Source organism: Bubalus bubalis, chromosome 14 (assembly GCF_019923935.1).
Source record: "Bubalus bubalis isolate 160015118507 breed Murrah chromosome 14, NDDB_SH_1, whole genome shotgun sequence".
NCBI lineage: Eukaryota > Metazoa > Chordata > Mammalia > Artiodactyla > Bovidae > Bubalus > Bubalus bubalis.
This window is the reverse complement of record NC_059170.1, coordinates 40,047,605-40,064,941: the sequence shown is the minus strand read 5'-3', so window position 1 is coordinate 40,064,941 and position 17,337 is coordinate 40,047,605. Positions and strand designations below refer to the sequence as shown.

Genomic DNA, 17,337 nt, shown 5'->3' with positions numbered 1-17,337 from the left:
GTTACCTTCATATTATTTATAACCTGTGAAGGCAGAAGAAAAAAAACAGTCTGCTTACTCAGAAGAGCAACAGGCAATGGATCCCAAATACCAGAGGGTGAAGCTTAATGATGGCCACTTCATTCCTATCCTGGGATTTGGAACCTATGCGCCTGAGGAGGTAAGAGTAGTAGTTATGGGTTGACATAAATTGTAGTGGATGTGACATGAGTAGAAGGGACTTCGGTTGTCAGGCACTGAGCTCCTGTGTGACTCTGGGAGGATCATGTGGTTCTACTAACCAGGCTAGAACCATGCCCTGTGAAAGGGGAGAGAGTATCCAGTCTCCACTCTGCATCAGGGCCTGAGGCTGTGCTCACCTGCAGATTACTCTGGATTCCCCTCCAGTTTCCATCTCTTTCCCAGCTTGGCAGAAGAGATGAGACTCAGCTGTCAAGAACACTGACTGTCAGCCACTTTGCTTTGAGGGTGATTGTAATGGCTAGGTTTCTATATCTATATTTCATTAATTCCAGAACCATTTCCTCCTTCCAAAAAGACATGACCCAGAGAAGTATTTGAGATAAAAATTCCTAAAGATGAGATGACTTAAAACTAATGGGAGAGAATTGCTTTTCTACTGTGGAATACCTACTAGGTCACAGGGAAGAAACACTTCAATTGTGTTTTGGCCTGTACTTCTGTTTATGTGTGGAAACTTCTTCTAATGGAAAGGTCAGTGCCATTTGAGGAGACAAGTTATAGTCTTACAGGGAAAGGTTTCAATTCTTGGCTTTTGTATTATATTTTTATCTAACTATGGTCTTCAGTGCTTGAGTGTAAGAGGGACAAAGAGGATAATTTACTAGACTGGAATCCAGAAAATTTGCTACCCATCTTGTCTTTAGAGTACATATTGAATAGTTGTATGACAAGATTCTGGTCCTTAAACTTTGAATATCACTTCTTTTATGTATGAAACAGAAGGAAATATTCAGAAAAATTTTCAAGACAGAAGATAGGACTTTGTGGTACAAACTGGGATGAGGAGAGGGAAGAGTTCAGCTATTACTGAAGCTCACTAATTCATTCCTCAGCACATCCCTGAATGCCCCTGCATTTAAGGAAAGCCAGAACTAGATCCAACAGATGAAAGTTAGACAAGCACCTCCTTGAAAAAGAAAAGATTACAAGTCACATAAAAAGAAGCAAAATATTATTCAGGCTTATAAAAGAAATTATCCATAATTTGCAACAACATGGATGAACTTGGATAACATTAAGCTGAGTAAAATAAGTCAGACATAAAGAACAAGCACTGCACGATCTCTCTATGAGTAGGATCTATAAAAAAAAAGTTGAACTCATAGAAGCATAGAGTAGAATCACAGTGACCAGGAGCTGGGGATGAAGTTGGGGAGAATGGAAAGATGCTGGTCAAATGGTAAAGGCCTTCAGTTGTAAGATAAATAAGTCTGGAGACCTGATGCACAGCACAGTGGCTACTGTTAATAATAATGGGTTATATTCTTGAGATTTGCCAGGACAGTAGACCTTAAATGTCTCACAAACACCTATAAAAGTTAACTATGTGAGGTGATGGAACTGTTAACTAGCTTGGTTGTTATTGATATCCCTTGATAGCATTACACAGGGAAAGAAAGCAAAAGTGGTAGTCCATCAGTTGTGTCCAGCTCTTTGCGAACCCAAGGACTGTAACCTGGTAGGCTCCTCTCTCCATGGGATTTTCCAGACATGAATACTGGAGTGGGTTGCCATTCCCTTCTCTAAGGGATGTTCTTGACCCAGAGATCGAACCCACATCTCCTGCATTGCAGGCAGATTCTTTACCATCTGAGCCACCAGGATAGGCAATTAAAAAATCACTTAGTACACTTTGAATAGGTATAGTTTTTATTTTGTGTATTCTGCATGACTACATAGGTAGATAGAGCACTCTTACAAGATTTCACCTTGTTTCTTGGTGCTTTGTATCATGAACCTTTACCCTTGTTGACTTTGCTTAGAATATCTCACTGTATAAATCATATCCATGGCTCAGATTGTAAAGAATTGCTTGCAACTCAGGAGACACAGGTTTGATACCTGTGTCAGGAAGATCCCCTGGAGAAGGGGATCTTCCTTTCTTGCCTGGACAATTCCATGGACAGAGGAGCCTAGCGGACTACAGTCCATGAAGTCGCAAAGAGTCAGACACAACTGAACAACTAACACGTCCACTTTTTTCACTTTGATGAGTTCCTCCAACACATCACTGAACCTGGAGGTGGTGGGTCCTCTGATGCCTTTGATCAACCACTGATCACCTGGCATTGAAGACTTCCTGGGTATTCATTTAATAACTTTACAGGAAATTTCAGGTAAACTATCATGGGTTCAACACCACACATGCAGAACTAACCAAAGGCACAAAGAAACATTAAAGCTTTTGTTTGTTTATTTTTCTTGGGAAAAATCAAAGCTTGTGCATCATCAGTTTCATTATCGTGTGAATATTCAACTACCACATTTGTTGCTTATGTAGGTTCCTAAGAGTGAAGCTCTGGAGATCACCCAATTGGCTATAGAGGTTGGGTTCCGCCATATTGACTGCGCTCATTTGTACCAAAATGAAGGGCAAGTTGGACAAGCCATTCGGAGCAAGATTGCAGATGGCACTGTGAAGAGAGAAGACATATTCTACACTTCAAAGGTTCTGTGTGTGTTGTGTGTGCACATGTGTGCAAGTCATTGTGTGCAGGTGATAATTATGTAGTCAGATCAGTAGCTGTTTGGTGAACACTGCTTATTGGTACAACTTTTTTCACACATACTTGTGTATTAAATCTGGTGTCCAAAAAGAAAGTGAGAGTGATGATGGCTTTCTCATCATTGGTTCAAATTTTAATTTTAAATTAAAGTCACTTTGTTTTTCTGAGCCTAGACCAGAGCAGTGTGATTTAGTATGGGCTAATGAATCAGACAGAAATAATTAGTTTATAACTTTCCTTATCATCTAGGGAACTTTCTAAATTTTCTTCAAATTCTAAATCTCAGTTCTTCCATCTAAGAGGTGGAAATAGGAGGAGCTGTTTTTTATTACATAAGATCTAACCAAATGTCTTGAATTATGTTCTGTACATAATAATATGTTCAAAACTCTTTCTACAGTTACATAAACAAAAAGATTCTAATTACTCCTAATTACTCCTAAGAGGATTTATTCTTTGATAGAATTAGATTGACTTTGTGAACTGATTTTAAACTTTATTAAACATAATTCAGATGATGGGTATATTAGTTATTTGATAATGCTTTTTATTTCTTGGATCATTTTCTTCCATTGTGAATGATGTACTAATGATAAATTCAATCAAATAACAAAGTTTACATGGGTTGGTTAGATAAAAAATGGAACTGAAAAAGAAACAGGGTGGTTTTCCTCTGTGATCATCCATTTCTAATCAGGAAAAATCATTGATTTTTAGATGAAAGCATAAAAACAAAATTACCTACAATGTTAATTTCATGCAGCTTCCTTTCTTTAATCTCTGCAGCTTTGGTCCACTTTCCTTCAACCAGAGTTGGTCCGACCAGCCTTGGAAAAGTCATTGAAAAGTCTTCAACTGGACTATGTCGACCTCTACATTATTCATTTTCCACTGGCTCTGAAGGTTGGCAATTTGTATGATTCAGATCAGATCCGATCAGATCAGTCGCTCAGTCGTGTCCGACTCTTTGCAATCCCCATGAATCGCAGCACGCCAGGCCTCCCTGTCCATCACCAACTCCCGGAGTTCACTGAGACTCATGTCCATCGAGTCAGTGATGCCATCCAGCCATCTCATCCTCTGTCGTCCTCTTCTCCTCCTGCCCCCAATCCCTCCCAGCATCAGAGTCTTTTCCAATGAGTCAACTCGATTACAACTATTTTATATCTTATGTCAGAATGTCTATCAACCTGCATGGATGATTGACTTCAGATTTTTCATAGTAGGATATGCTCTTCACTAGAGTAGAATTCCCAAACATTTATGATTATCTTTTTACTGAGTTTTTTTTGAAATTTTTAATTTCTTTGTCATTCCTCCCAGAGAAAAAAGCTCAACAATCTCATATTCTCTGCTCAAAAACTTGAGGGAATAGAAATAGGTGAGTTCTGCACACAGTACTGAGTATGACTCTTGAGTCCCTTGGGGATTTTAAGGACACAGAGTTTGGTGTAGCCTTGGTGAGCATGACATTGCCTTACACTTGAACAAGATGAGTTTATCTCATCTTTCATCCCTTCAAGTTGAGCAGATTTGATGGTGCTCTCTCTAGGTGAGTCTAAACCTTTACTGGGACTTAGGAGACCTTGCCTACACTGTTGCCTGTCTTCATGATGAGGTCTGTGGACTGCACTTAGCCATTAAGAACTGTATTACTTAGAACTTTTTTTTTAATTATTTATTTATTTTAATTGGAGGTTAATTACTTTACAATATTGTGATGCTTTTGCCATAGCCATAGGTATACATGTGTCCCTCCCATTCTGAACCCCTCTCCCACCTCTCTCCCCAGCCTATCCCTCTAGATTGTCTCAGAGTTCTAGGTTGATTTTAAGTTGCACAAATCAACCAAAGCCAAGCCATCCTATGCAGAAGAGTTTATTGGTTTATTTATGTAGATGGCAAGGCCCAGCTATGGAAGATTTCAGGATTTGCAGTACTCTTCAGAAGTGTCTCCTTTTCCCCCATACCACCTAACTTTCCATTATACTTGGTTGGCTTTATTTTTATATCAACATTTTCCATCAATGGTAAATTAACCTTGATTAGTTCAAGGCTCATGGTCATGAACATTTGAGAGCATATCTGAACCTTTCACATCCCATATCAACCTAAGGAGAGTCTTGTTGGTTCATGTGTCTGCCCTAGGGCTATCAGATGCTCAGAGAGAAAAGAAACTCTATCGCATCTAAGTCAAGATTGTAATCTTTATTCTGGAAATAAAGCCATGTAACATTGCCACTCTTTACATCAGTCACAATGAGTCCCCTTTAGGACCTAGGAAAGTTCTATTTATTAAAACATATGGTAAGTGTAAGAGATCGCAAATGTTGTAAACCTATATTATGGAGGTTAATGTCCTGGTCCTAGATGTGCCTGGCAGGCTGACTAAATGGAGAAATTATTTTGTGACATTTCTAAAATGACTGCTTCTATTCCAGCCAGGAGAGGAACTTTTTCCAAAAGATGAAAATGGAAAAATTATATATGACTCAGTGGATCTCTGTCGCACGTGGGAGGTGAGTCCAGGGAGGAGAAAACCAGGGGAGGAGTCAGGAGAGGGGGAACCTCCTTCATTTCTTCCACCTGTGATAATGGGCTGTGGACCATCAGAGTCAGCAGTTCATGAATCTAAGGACTGGGATGCTGGGGTTGTGGGGAGGAAACCATTGCTGAAATGTTCACAGAAAAGGACAGAATCTGGGACTGTGAAGCCAGGCATCTGTTTCTTTCCATGTGATAGGTCTTCTCCAGGGTTTTCTAAGGAGGAGATGGTTAATTCTTCTTCTTGTATCATGACCTTCTTCTCCTTTTTTCTTTCTTAAAATCAATGTCAATTTTTGATATGAGACACTTTTTACAGATTTTTTTCCATCATTTATTCTTGGTCTATCACTCATTTCAAATGACTGCTCACCACCCCTCCCTCCCAGGCCCTGGAGAAGTGTAAGGACGCAGGGCTGACCAAGTCCATTGGGGTGTCCAACTTCAACCACAAGCAGCTGGAGAAGATCCTGAACAAGCCGGGGCTCAAGTACAAGCCCGTCTGCAACCAGGTGAGCAGCTCAGCTCCTCTCCCTCCTGCTCTTCAGAACCTCCTTCTTGGACTTCAGCCTGATGTCTGTCTGTCCTCCCCTCCTGTTCATCCAACCTTTGTGGACAGAGGATTCTAGAGATCAGAGCCCCTGTCTGGATGGTGTAAATAGAACCCAAAAAGGTATCTCTGTCTGATAAAGTCTGGGTGGAAAATCTGGGGATGGCTTCCTGCTAAATTGTGATGAGGACAGGGGGAAGGTAATGGAGGTGAAGGGAGTTAGGCTAGTCCCCCAGAACGTAGAGGAAGGAGGTGTTTCCCTGAGCTGAAAGGATCTCCAGAAATCAGATGATAAAAGTGCCTCAGAGGGAACTGTGTACCAGAAGAAAGACCATTAAAACATGGAATAGGAAGTAAATAGAGATAAATCAGCTGAGATAAGTGTTAAGAGTTTGTGTGGGGTTTGGCTACCCAAATCCTTAGTCTTGGTGTCTCTGTGCTTATAGGGTTTTCAACAGGAAGCATAGTACAAAAAATTTTACTGGAGGTTATGAAAATCATTCAGGTTATAGAGTGAAATCAGCATCTTACAGCGATACTAACAGTAGATGAAATAGTCAGGAATTAGAGCACACCCTGTGATTTACTCAGTCTTGATCTTTTTCTCCCATTGATGTCTATCATAAAATTAACTGTTTAAATACATCTTTCTTTGTTTGATTCTGTACTCTTATATTTTTGTTATATTTTTACTTTATTGCTGTAAGAAAAGTTAAAATGCTTTATTTAAAAACATTTTAAGTATATAACACTGCATAATACAATGTACTTTAAGTTCATTGTATTGTATTGTATAATACAATAACTTTAAGCATAGGGATGATGCTGTACAGTAAGACTCTAGAATTTATTCACCTTGCATAATTGAGACCTTGTACCTATGCATAGGAAATACTGATTTCTCCCTACTCCCCCTGACCCCGTGGTAACCATCACATTACTCTTAAATTCTGTGAGTTTGACCAATTTAGATATTAACATCTGTCTTTCTGCAACTGTTGTATTTCATATAATGTAATAATGTCCACAAGCTCCCCTGGTGGGGCAGTGTAAAGAATCTGCCTGCCAATGCAGGAGACTCTGGTTCAATCCCTGGGTTGGTAAGATGCCCTGGAGAAGGAAATGGCAACCCACTCCAGTATTCTTGCCTGGGAAGTCCATGTGGCCACTAAAAAATCAAACATGATTTAATGACTAAACAACAACAACAACGTCTATAAGGTACAACCTGAAGTCAAGGAGTAAGAGTCTTCTACAGAAAAATGTAGCTTGTAAAATTCAGGATAAATATATGTATGTATATATATATCAGTTCAGTCGCTCAGCCATGTCTGACTCTTTGTGACCCCACGAATCACAGCATGCCAGGCCTCCCTGTCCATAACTAACTCCTGGAGTTCACTCAAACTCATGTCCATCAAGTTGGTGATGCCATCCAGCCATCTCATCCTCTGTCGTCCCCTTCTCCTCCTGCCCCCAATCCCTCCCAGCATCAGTATTTTCCAATGAGTCAACTCTTCGCATGAGGTGGCCAAAGTACTGGAGTTTAAGCTTTAGCATCAGTCCTTCCAGTGAACACCCAGGACTGATCTCCTTGAAGATGGACTGGTTGGATCTCCTAGCTGTCCAAGGAACTCTCAAGAGTCTTCTCCAACACTACAGTTCAAAAGCATCAATTCTTCGGCACTCAGCTTTTTTCACAGTCCAACTCTCACATCCATACATGACCACTGGAAAAACCATAGCCTTGACTACATGGACCTTTGTTGGCAAAGTAATGTCTCTACTTTTTAATATGCTGTCTAGATTGATCATAACTTTCCTTCCAAGGAGTAAGCGTGTTTTAATTTCATAGCTGCAATCACCATCTGCAGTGATTTCGAAGCCCCCAAAAATAAAGTCTGACACAGTTTCCACTGTTTCCCCATCTATTTCCCATGAGGTGATGGGACCAGATGCCATGATCTTAGTTTTCTGAATGTTGAGCTTTAAGCCAACTTTTTCACTCTCCTCTTTCACCTTCATTAAGAAGCTTTTTAGTTCCTCTTCACTTTCTGCCATAAGGGTGGTGTCATCTGCCTATCTGAGGTTATTGATATTTCTCCCAGCAATCTTGATTCCAGCTTGTGCTTCTTCCAGCCCAGAGTTTCTCATGATGTACTCTGTGTATAAGTTAAATAAGCAGGGTGACAATATACAACCTTGACGTACTCCTTTTCCTATTTGAAACCAGTCTATTGTTCCATGTCCAGTTCTAACTGTTGCTTCCTGACCTCCATACAGGTTTCTCAAGAGGCAGATCTGGTGGTCTGATATTCCCAACTCTTTCAGAATCTTCCATAGTTTATTGTGATCCACACAGTCAAAGGCTTATGGCATAGCCCATAAAGCAGAAATAGATGTTTTTCTGGAACTCTCTTGCTTTTTCCATGATCCAGCGGATGTTGGCAATTTGATCTCTGGTTCTTCTGCCTTTTCTAAGACCAGCTTGAACATCGGGAAGTTCACGGTTCACATAGTGCTAAAGCCTGGCTTGGAGAATTTTGAGCATTACTTTACTAGCGTGTGAGATGAGTGCAATTGTGCGGTAGTTTAAGCATTCTTTGGCATTGCCTTTCTTTGGGATTGGAAGGATAACGGACCTTTTCCAGTCCTGTGGCAACTGCTGAGTTTTCCAAATTTGCTGGCATATTGAGTGCAGCACTTTCACAGCATCATCTTTCAGGATTTGAAAAAGGTCAACTGGAATTCCATCACTTTCACTAGCTTTGTTTGTAGTGATGCTTTCTAAGGCCCACTTGACTTCACATTCCAGGATGTCTGGCTCTAGGTCAGTGATCACACCATCGTGATTATCTGGGTCAGAAGCTCTTTTTTGTACAGTTCTTCTGTGTATTCTTGCCACCTCTTCTTAATATCTTCTGCTTCTGTTAGGTCCATACCATTTCTGTTCTTTATCGAGCCCATCTTTGCATGAAGTGTTCCCTTGGTATCTCTAATTTTCTTGAAGAGATCCCTAGTCTTTCCCATTCTGTTGTTTTTCTCTATTTCTTTGCATTGATCACTGAGGAAGGCTTTCTTGTCTCTCCTTGCTCTTCTTTGGAACTCTGCATTCAGATGCTTATATCTTTCCTTTTCTCCTTTGCTTTTCCCTTCTCTTCTTTTCACAGCTATTTGTAAGGCCTCCTCAGACAACCATTTTGCTTTTTTGCATTTCTTTTCCATGGGGATGGTCTTGATCCCTATCTCCTATACAATGTCACGAACCTCTCTCCATAGTTCATCAGGCACTCTGTCTGTCAGATCTAGGCCCTTAAATCTATTTCTCACTTCCACTGTATAATCATAAGGGATTTGATTTAGGTCATACCTGAATGGTCTTGTCTAACTCAGTGAAACTAAGCCATGCTGTGTGGGACCACCCAGGATGGGTGGGTCATGGTGGAGAGGTCTGACAGAATGTGGTCCACTGGAGAAGGGAATGGCAAACCACTTCAGTATTCTTGCCTTGAGAACAGTATGAAAAGGCAAAATGATAGGATACTAAAAGAGGAACTCCCTGGGTTAGTAGGTGCCCGATATGCTACTGGACATCAGTGGAGAAATAACTGCAGAAAGAATGAAGGGATGGAGCCAAAGCAAAAACAATACCCAGTTGTGGATGTGACTGGTAATAGAAGCAAGGTTCCTGGAGAAAGAATAGGCTACCCACTCCAATATTCTTGGGCTTCCCTGGTGGCTCAGACGGTAAAGAATCTGCCTGCAATGTGGGAGACCTGGGTTTGATCCCTGAGTTGGGAAGATCCCCTGGAGGAGGGTATGGCAATCCACTCCAGTATTCTTGTCTGGAGAATCCCCATGGACAGAGGATCCTGGCAAGTTACAGTCCATGGGGTCACAAGAGGTTGCACATGACTGCACAACTAAGCACAGCACAGCATATATGTATAATCAATATTCTAAATTAAAAAGGCTTCAAAACTATTGTGATTTTAGCATTAATTTTGCCTCCAAGTTTTCATTGTGAAAATTTTCAGATGTTAGAAAAGTTAAGGGTACCATCAAGGACACTCATATTTTCCCTCTTGTATGCAAAATGTTTCACATTTTGCCACATTGGCAGATGTGTGTGTGTGTGTGTGTGTGTGTGTGTGTGTGTGTGTGTATACATACATGTGTAACATTAGGTTGAACTGATCTCATTGTGGCTCACATGTCACTTTGAGTCATGTATCTCAAGCTCTTTTAACCTGTTATGGTCACTCAATTATATTTTTTAACCATGATATCCAAACAGTTTTTCGACAAATAGATTTATCAGACTATCATCTTGTATTGTTAATTTGTTTCTCAATTCCTGTAAATTAACAGATAGTCCTGAACCCCTTACATAAATTTATACATTTTGGGAATATGTCCTTTGCATGCTGTGCCCCCCACATGGCACCCAGCAGGAAGCACATGATAACCAGCTATCCCACTGTGATGATGGTATTTTTGTTCTCCTATTAAAGCTACTGGTAGCTAGATTTTAAATTTGGAAATGTGTATTTCCCATGTTGAAATTGCCTAGTCATTTACTGGATAATAATTGTCCTCAGAGGAATTTCAATTTCCCCCAAGTTTTCATATAATTGTTGAGAATCCATCAATGATGTTCACCTGAATTAATTATTTCATTGGGACAGTTTTCAATATTTCCAATGTAAGCACTTTTTAATCTTCTTACCTGACATTTTATTGTAAAAATAAAATTCCCTCAGTAAGTCAGGATAAAATACACCTATTCCTATAAGACAGAAGGCAATGCCACCCCACTCCAGTTCTCTTGTCTGGAAAATCCCATGGACAGCGGAGCCTGGTGGGCTGTTGTCTATGGGGTCGCAAAGAGTCAGACACAACTGAAGCAACTTAGCAGCAGCAGCAGCAGCATTCCTATGAGACAAATCAAAAACTTTCCTTCTTCCCTTTAACTGTCAGTTTCTGAGAAAGGAGTTTTCATAATAATCATCCATAGAGGGAAACGTTTTTGCTCTTTCTCTCTGAGATTTTTGTTGACCTTGTGTGCTATATTTGCTCTCACTCATGATTCCCTTTGGTGTTAAAATCTACTCAGATGTTACCAATGGGAACCCATCAATCTGGTTCTTTTGTCCTGCAGACATTTATTCATGTATCTTGGAGTAAATTCTTGCTTTTTGCAAGAATTGATGTCCAAGATTCAAACAGTTGTTTTCTTGTCCCAGATCTGGAGTTAGGTATGTCCCCTGGTAATGTATTTAGTAACTGAGTTCTGCTCCCTAGGGTTGCTTGTTCTCAGGAATGTTATTACTTTTTCTGTTTTTGGGAATAGAGATATAATATGTATTTCTTTAAAAAATTACTTTATATTGATATTTTCAGTTTCAATTTAGTGTTTATTTTTTCTTTATATGTTTTAAACTTTTTGCCTTTCTTTGTCATATTGACATCATCTTCCTATATAACCTGACACTCTTCTATGTTGGCATTCTACAGGTGGAATGTCACCCTTATCTCAATCAGAACAAACTGTTGGAGTTCTGCAAGTCACATGATATTGTTCTTGTTGCCTATGGTGCTCTGGGATCACAACGATTGAAAAATTGGTAATGAACGCTAAGGAAGACAACAGAGTTTACCTAAAATTCAATTTTTCATGGAATATGTTTTTTTATGTTGTACTCAGTGCTCTAAACTGGCAGGGGGTAGAGAGGGGAAATGGAAGAGGCTTCTCTTTTGTCTTCTCATCACCCAGCCCATTATTTTTTACATTATATGTGTCTTGTTGTAGATTAATCAATAACAAGTGACTGAATTAAAATCTATATATAATCCCCCAGTTGAAATCTAAGACATAAGTTTAAGTCATGATTTACTTACTTAGTAACTAATGAACACATTGCTAGTAAAAGACTCTCTGAGCTTCCCTTACCTTATGCCAAAAGTCAGGATAATAAACCTCAAAAAAATGACAATTTGAACCATTTTTGTAAACATCTGTTTAAGTACTGCACACTGTAAATAGTGATGAAAAGAATAGTTAACTACGAGACTACTCAATTTTTATCAATACTGAGAAAGTTAAACAAAAAGTATCCATCTTTTCCTTCTCCTTTTATGCTCTTGTACTTACTTTGGGGCTATGATTGGAGAGGAAAAACAACCCTTGAAATGTACAAGAACAAAACCATAGCTGTGGAAGCATTGATCTCAACTCAGCATACACTCAGGTGACCAGGAGAGCATTGTAAACACAGATTGGGAGGTGACAGAGTCAAGTTTCCGATTCAGTTTGTCTTCAGCTAAGCCATGGGATTTGTATTTCTAACAAGACTCCAGGTGAAACCAATGCTGCTGGTCCCTGGACCACACTTTGAGAAACACTGGTCTAGAGTGGACCTACTTGGTCTGTTTGAGAATCCTCTTAGAAACTGAGTACTCACTCTCAGCTCCTCAGGATTTCTTAATTTCCTTCCAGGGTGAACCTGAACTACCCTATTCTTTTGGAGGACCCGGTTCTTTGTGCCATTGCCAAAAAGCACAAGCAGACCCCAGCTCTGGTTGCCCTTCGCTACCAGATACAACGTGGGGTTGTGGTTCTAGCCAAGAGTTACAACAGGAAGCGGATCAAAGAGAACATGCAGGTGATGAGTGGGGCTGTAGGCAAAGGGCTCCTAAGGAATATCTTTACGAGGGTCATTTTTGTCCAGCTCTCAGATTATTTTTGAGTCAAAATGAGTTACCTGTTCTTTCCTGTGCATGAATGCCTTGTGTGTATTGCCAGTGGTTTTCTCCTGATGTGGCAACAGGAGAGGTGACATGGCTGGAGAAGGTTAAGGTTGGACAGAAAATAGAGATTTTAGATCCAGCATTACGTCTGCAACTTATTCTGTCACCTTGTGCAAATGACATCTTATTTTCTTTGTTTTCAATTGACAAAATTGCATTATGTGATTTTCTTAAACTGTTTAGGCTGCTCTAACAAAATACCACAGATTGAGTGGCTTAGAAAAAAAATTGAAATATATTCCTCACAGTTCTAAAGCTGAAAGACTGGAGTCAGGGTGCCCGGGTGATCAGGTGAGGGCTCTCCTCCAGGTAACAGGCTTCCCCTTGTACCTTAACATGGTGGAGGGGGCAACAGAGCTCTCTCAAGTCTCTTATATGAATATGATACTGTTCAAATCTCATTCATAAAAGCTCCACTATCATGATATAATCACCCCCAAAAGCTCCATTTCTAGCACCATCACAGGGCGGGTAAGGTTAACAACATATGAATTTGGGGATACGCGAGTGAAAGCAGTCATCCTGAACCAATTCATCATATTTTATTTTACATTTCTCTGAATATTAATGTAGTTTCATTTTCATGCATTTCAGTTTCTGCCTTTGTGAAGTTCCTAATTATGACTTTGTACATTTTTATTAGATTATATGTCTTTTTATTTTTATATTATACCATTAGCCATAGCTGTACAGGAAATCTCCCCCATTTAGGGGTTTAAGGCAGAGACCGTTTATGCGTCTCTTGATTCTGTGGTTTCACAATCAACCTGCACTCAGCTAAGCTGTTGTCTTCTTGGCTGAACTCTTTTGGGTATTTGTAGTTCAATGGCACCCCACTTCTGTACTCTTGCCTGGAAAATCCCATGGATGGAGCAGCCTGGTAGGCTGCAGTCCATGAGGTTGCTAAGAGTCGGACACGACTGAGCAACTTCATTTTCACCTTTCTCTTTCATGCATTGGAGAGGGAAATGGCAACCCACTCCAGTGTTCTTGCCTGGGGAATCCCAGGGATGGGGGAGCCTGGTGGGCTGCTGTCTATGGGGTCGCACAGAGTCAGACATGACTGAAGCGACTTAGCAGCAGCAGCAGCTATTCAGTGCAGAGCTGCTCGGCAGTTCTGCTTTAGCAGGTGGATGAGGCTATTGTTAGAGAAGACTGCATGCTTCTCTGTATATATTGTCATATATATTTGGCTAGACTGTTGTCAACCTACTTGGTCTTTATCTCATCACAGCGCAATTAACCCCAGTCAGTGAGTGGGAAAAAAATCCTCTTCCTGTCTGGACTCAGATCTGACTCAAAACTTCTGGGAAATATCACTGTCCAGTGGAAGTTACAGGTCAAACTAATTCAAGAAAATGTTCCCTAATAAACTGGTTTTTTGTTTCCACCCAAATCTCGATCTGTAATACACTTAAACTGATTTTTGAATATGACATGAAAAGGTATATACATATAGTTAAACAGAAATCTATGTGTCAGTATTTTCCCACAGATTTTCACTGTCAACTCTGTCATGTATCAAATGTCCATAAGTACATTTCTGGCCTCTCTCTGTTCTATTTAACTATTTACTTCTCTGTACTACTTTATTATAGTGGAAAATAATCTTGTTTTAATTAGCGTTCTTTTTTTCCTTTTAAGTATGTTGTCACTGCTCTTGACTAGCTGTTCTTTTATATAAAATTTAGTATCAATCTACCAACTTCCACAAAATAATAACTGTTTAAGACTTTGGTTCACATTGCATTTCTCACTTTGGAGAAAACTGATTTGTATACGAAATTGACATTTCCATTTTGTGACTATGATATGCATTTTTTAATTATTTAAGTATTCTTTAATATTTTAAATGCATCTCATAACTTTGTCACAGAGACATGTACATAATAATGTTTTAGATTTATTCATAGGTAATGAATAAGTTTGATATCAGATTCTTGATTAGGTTTTCACAGGGGGATCCTCTTTTCCATACTTGCTTAAGCTCTATGCTGTGTCATATTTTAGGGGATGTTGAGAAGGAAGAAAACAGTCTAGTGTTCGGTCAAGTGCACGTATTTTGTCCAGGTTGTCCAACAGTGCCTTTGTTTGAAAAAAAGTTGATTTTTGTTTGCTTGTCTTCTGTCAAAAGAAATTCACATAGAAAGATAGAGGATTGATGCCTTGCAACCTGTGTGTGTGTGTCTGTCTGAGAACTGGAGCAGAAAAGTAGAGGTTGTAGAAAGGAGAAGTGAGAACTCTGTAGAGGGTCCCAGGTTGTTCACCTGGAAGCTGAAGACAGACACGGCTTCCTTGTCCCCTCTTCTTCTCTCCATCCAGCTGGAAGGTCCTGCAGTCCCCAGGGGGAGGCCAGCTCCTTAGGGGAAAAGTCAATGTGATTCTTCTTTTATTCCAGGTTCTTGACTTTGAATTGACTCCTGAAGACATGAAAGCAATTGATGGTCTCAACAGTAACATACGATATTATGATTTAGTCTTGTAAGTGACTTGTGTATATTTCACACATACACTGTTTTCTGTAGCAGGCAGGTCAGTAGGGGAACTAAGCTTTTTAAAAGCTTAATTCTCAGAAAACTGTCCTGGTTTCCAGAGTATCTGTAAACCTGGGGCTTATTGCAGACCTCAGACCAAAGGTTTCCTCCAGGGCTCCATATCTGACCAATAGAAATGTGAATGGGGCACAGGACAGGCCATAAATAAAATCCCCAGATTTGACATGGTGGTGAATTCACTACTTTGTGCCCCTAATCCCTGTGGCTGATGTATCTCCTCTCAGGGCCCAGGAATCCAGTAGACGCAGAGGGGACAGTGCCTGCAGCCTGCTATTCTTTTAGGGACCTGTGAACATATTTTATCTTTAAACTTTTTATAAAATTGGGAGGAAATGATTAATAATGACTAATAATGAATCCAGCTTGGACTACATTTGTGTTTATCCTAACACAATTGTAAAATATATTGTTGATATTTTTTATGGAGGAAAGTCTCATGAAAGGTAAAATGCATCAGTACTGAGAGGTCACATGGCCCGGCCTCCACTCCCTTCCCTAAGTGTCTGGTGAATTTTCTCCCTAATGGGCCTTTCTTTACCAAGACACCATCCATTTCTTCCAAATAGATCTCTTCATTGGCCTTTTCCCCCTATTAAAAATCCCATGTCCTCATCCTTATAATCTCACAAAACTGAATTACAAGCTGATCATGAGCTTGACTGACCCTCCAGTGAGTGATGGCCGTGTCCTTAGCAGGACACACCCAGGTAAGATCGTCTGGGTCTCTCTGGTTTCTTGAGTCAAGACTCACTCCAGTGTTGCCTTTGTTCATCAGGGATCATCCCCTAGGGAACCCCTAACTCCTTGACTTTGACTTAGTCACTAACATGAAATTTCAGCTGCTTAATTACTGCAGGAGGATGTCAGGATTGAAGAGAAAGAAGGCTAATCAAACGGAGAGATATTAGAAGAGAGTTTAGAGAGAAGATAATACAAAGTAAAAGGAAGATTTAGTTTTAAATGAAAGATGTCAAAACTTTGTCTCCTATTTGTAAAGCTATATCATGATTCTGAAAAAGGATATTACAAATGAAAACAAGATGGAAATTTACTTTTCTGTACTCAAAAACTTTTCAGTATACTTCTCTGTTTACCTTCATCAGGCTGTCAGTGCCTGGACTTACTCATGTTTGTGGGTTTAAGTCAACAGCATAACTCTTGACGTCACTCAGAATCACATGGAATCACTCAGAATGTACTCTTTAATGAAATAAATTGAAAGGAATGAATTTAGGAAGAAAAGTAAAAACATAGGGAAAAAAGGAAAGCAGCAGTAATACTAATTATTAATTAACCACTGTTTTAATCCTTTGTAAATTAAGAAAATAGTCATCTCACTTTATCAGTATTGTTGCTTATGCGTCCATGACATCTCAAGAGATCAGAAGGTTCTTAATGGAATGCCCTCTATTTTGGGGCATGCTCAGTACTTACTTGTTGAATGGATGTGTTAAAAAGATCTGCACAATTGTTACTGAGATCATCATCATCACCACCCAGGACCAAATGTTCCACCTAGGGCTGAAATGACCTTCATGTTTTAGCTGTAGTTCTCAGACCGTCTTATAAACTGTAATTCCAAACAAGGTAAATATCACTGTGATGTTTATATTGCTTGTGACTGTGGGAATCAGACACGCAGGCACTGTTCACACATGGACTGGGTGCCTGGGGTAGAAGGTGGGATGTGGTTGTAGACTGAGATGTTTAGGCTATCTTGGCTATATCCACAGAGAAGCACTGTCCTTGGCCATGTGATACAGAATTAATAAATTAACATCCCTCCTTCTCTTTCAGCCTTGCTGATCACCCTGACTATCCATTTTCCGAAGAATACTGATTATGAGTGATCCATCATGGTTCTATCAGAATTTACTGATTTTTGGGGTGTGGAAAGAGTTGTTATGATTGGTGGAGCTAATTAAAAACCGTGTCTCTAGTTTAAGGCTTCTTGCTTTTTGTGTATGTGAAATAATAAAGACTTCAAAGCAAGGATACTTGGGAGGGGATTAAAAGGCAGAGTTGGAGACTTTCCTGGTGGTCCAGTGGTTAAGAATCCATGCTTCCACTGCAGGGGGCATAGGTTTGATCCCTGGTTGGGTAACTAGATTCCCCAAGCTAAGCTGTG

The 17,337-nt window shown here is 39.9% G+C and overlaps 1 protein-coding gene across 1 annotated transcript; it reads left to right on the top strand.

Moving 5' to 3' along the window:
- LOC102395293 (dihydrodiol dehydrogenase 3) lies at nt 1-17,136 on the top strand. Its single transcript, XM_044927945.2, has 9 exons — nt 1-160; nt 2,525-2,692; nt 3,537-3,653; nt 5,192-5,269; nt 5,684-5,806; nt 11,362-11,471; nt 12,344-12,509; nt 15,053-15,135; nt 17,007-17,136. The coding sequence occupies exons 1-9, from the start codon at nt 77-79 to the stop codon at nt 17,047-17,049; spliced, it is 972 nt and encodes a 323-aa protein (XP_044783880.2). The 5' UTR covers nt 1-76; the 3' UTR covers nt 17,050-17,136.
- Nucleotides 17,137-17,337: the final 201 nt, after the last annotated feature.

Bases quoted from the DNA above. Each gene is read 5' to 3' on its own strand.
- LOC102395293 (XM_044927945.2), top strand. From the start codon at position 77: ATGGATCCCAAATACCAGAGGGTGAAGCTTAATGATGGCCACTTCATT. The intron at 11,472-12,343 runs GTAATGAACGCT...ATTTCCTTCCAG, and splicing joins TCACAACGATTGAAAAATTG to GGTGAACCTGAACTACCCTA. The intron at 12,510-15,052 runs GTGATGAGTGGG...CTTTTATTCCAG, and splicing joins GGATCAAAGAGAACATGCAG to GTTCTTGACTTTGAATTGAC.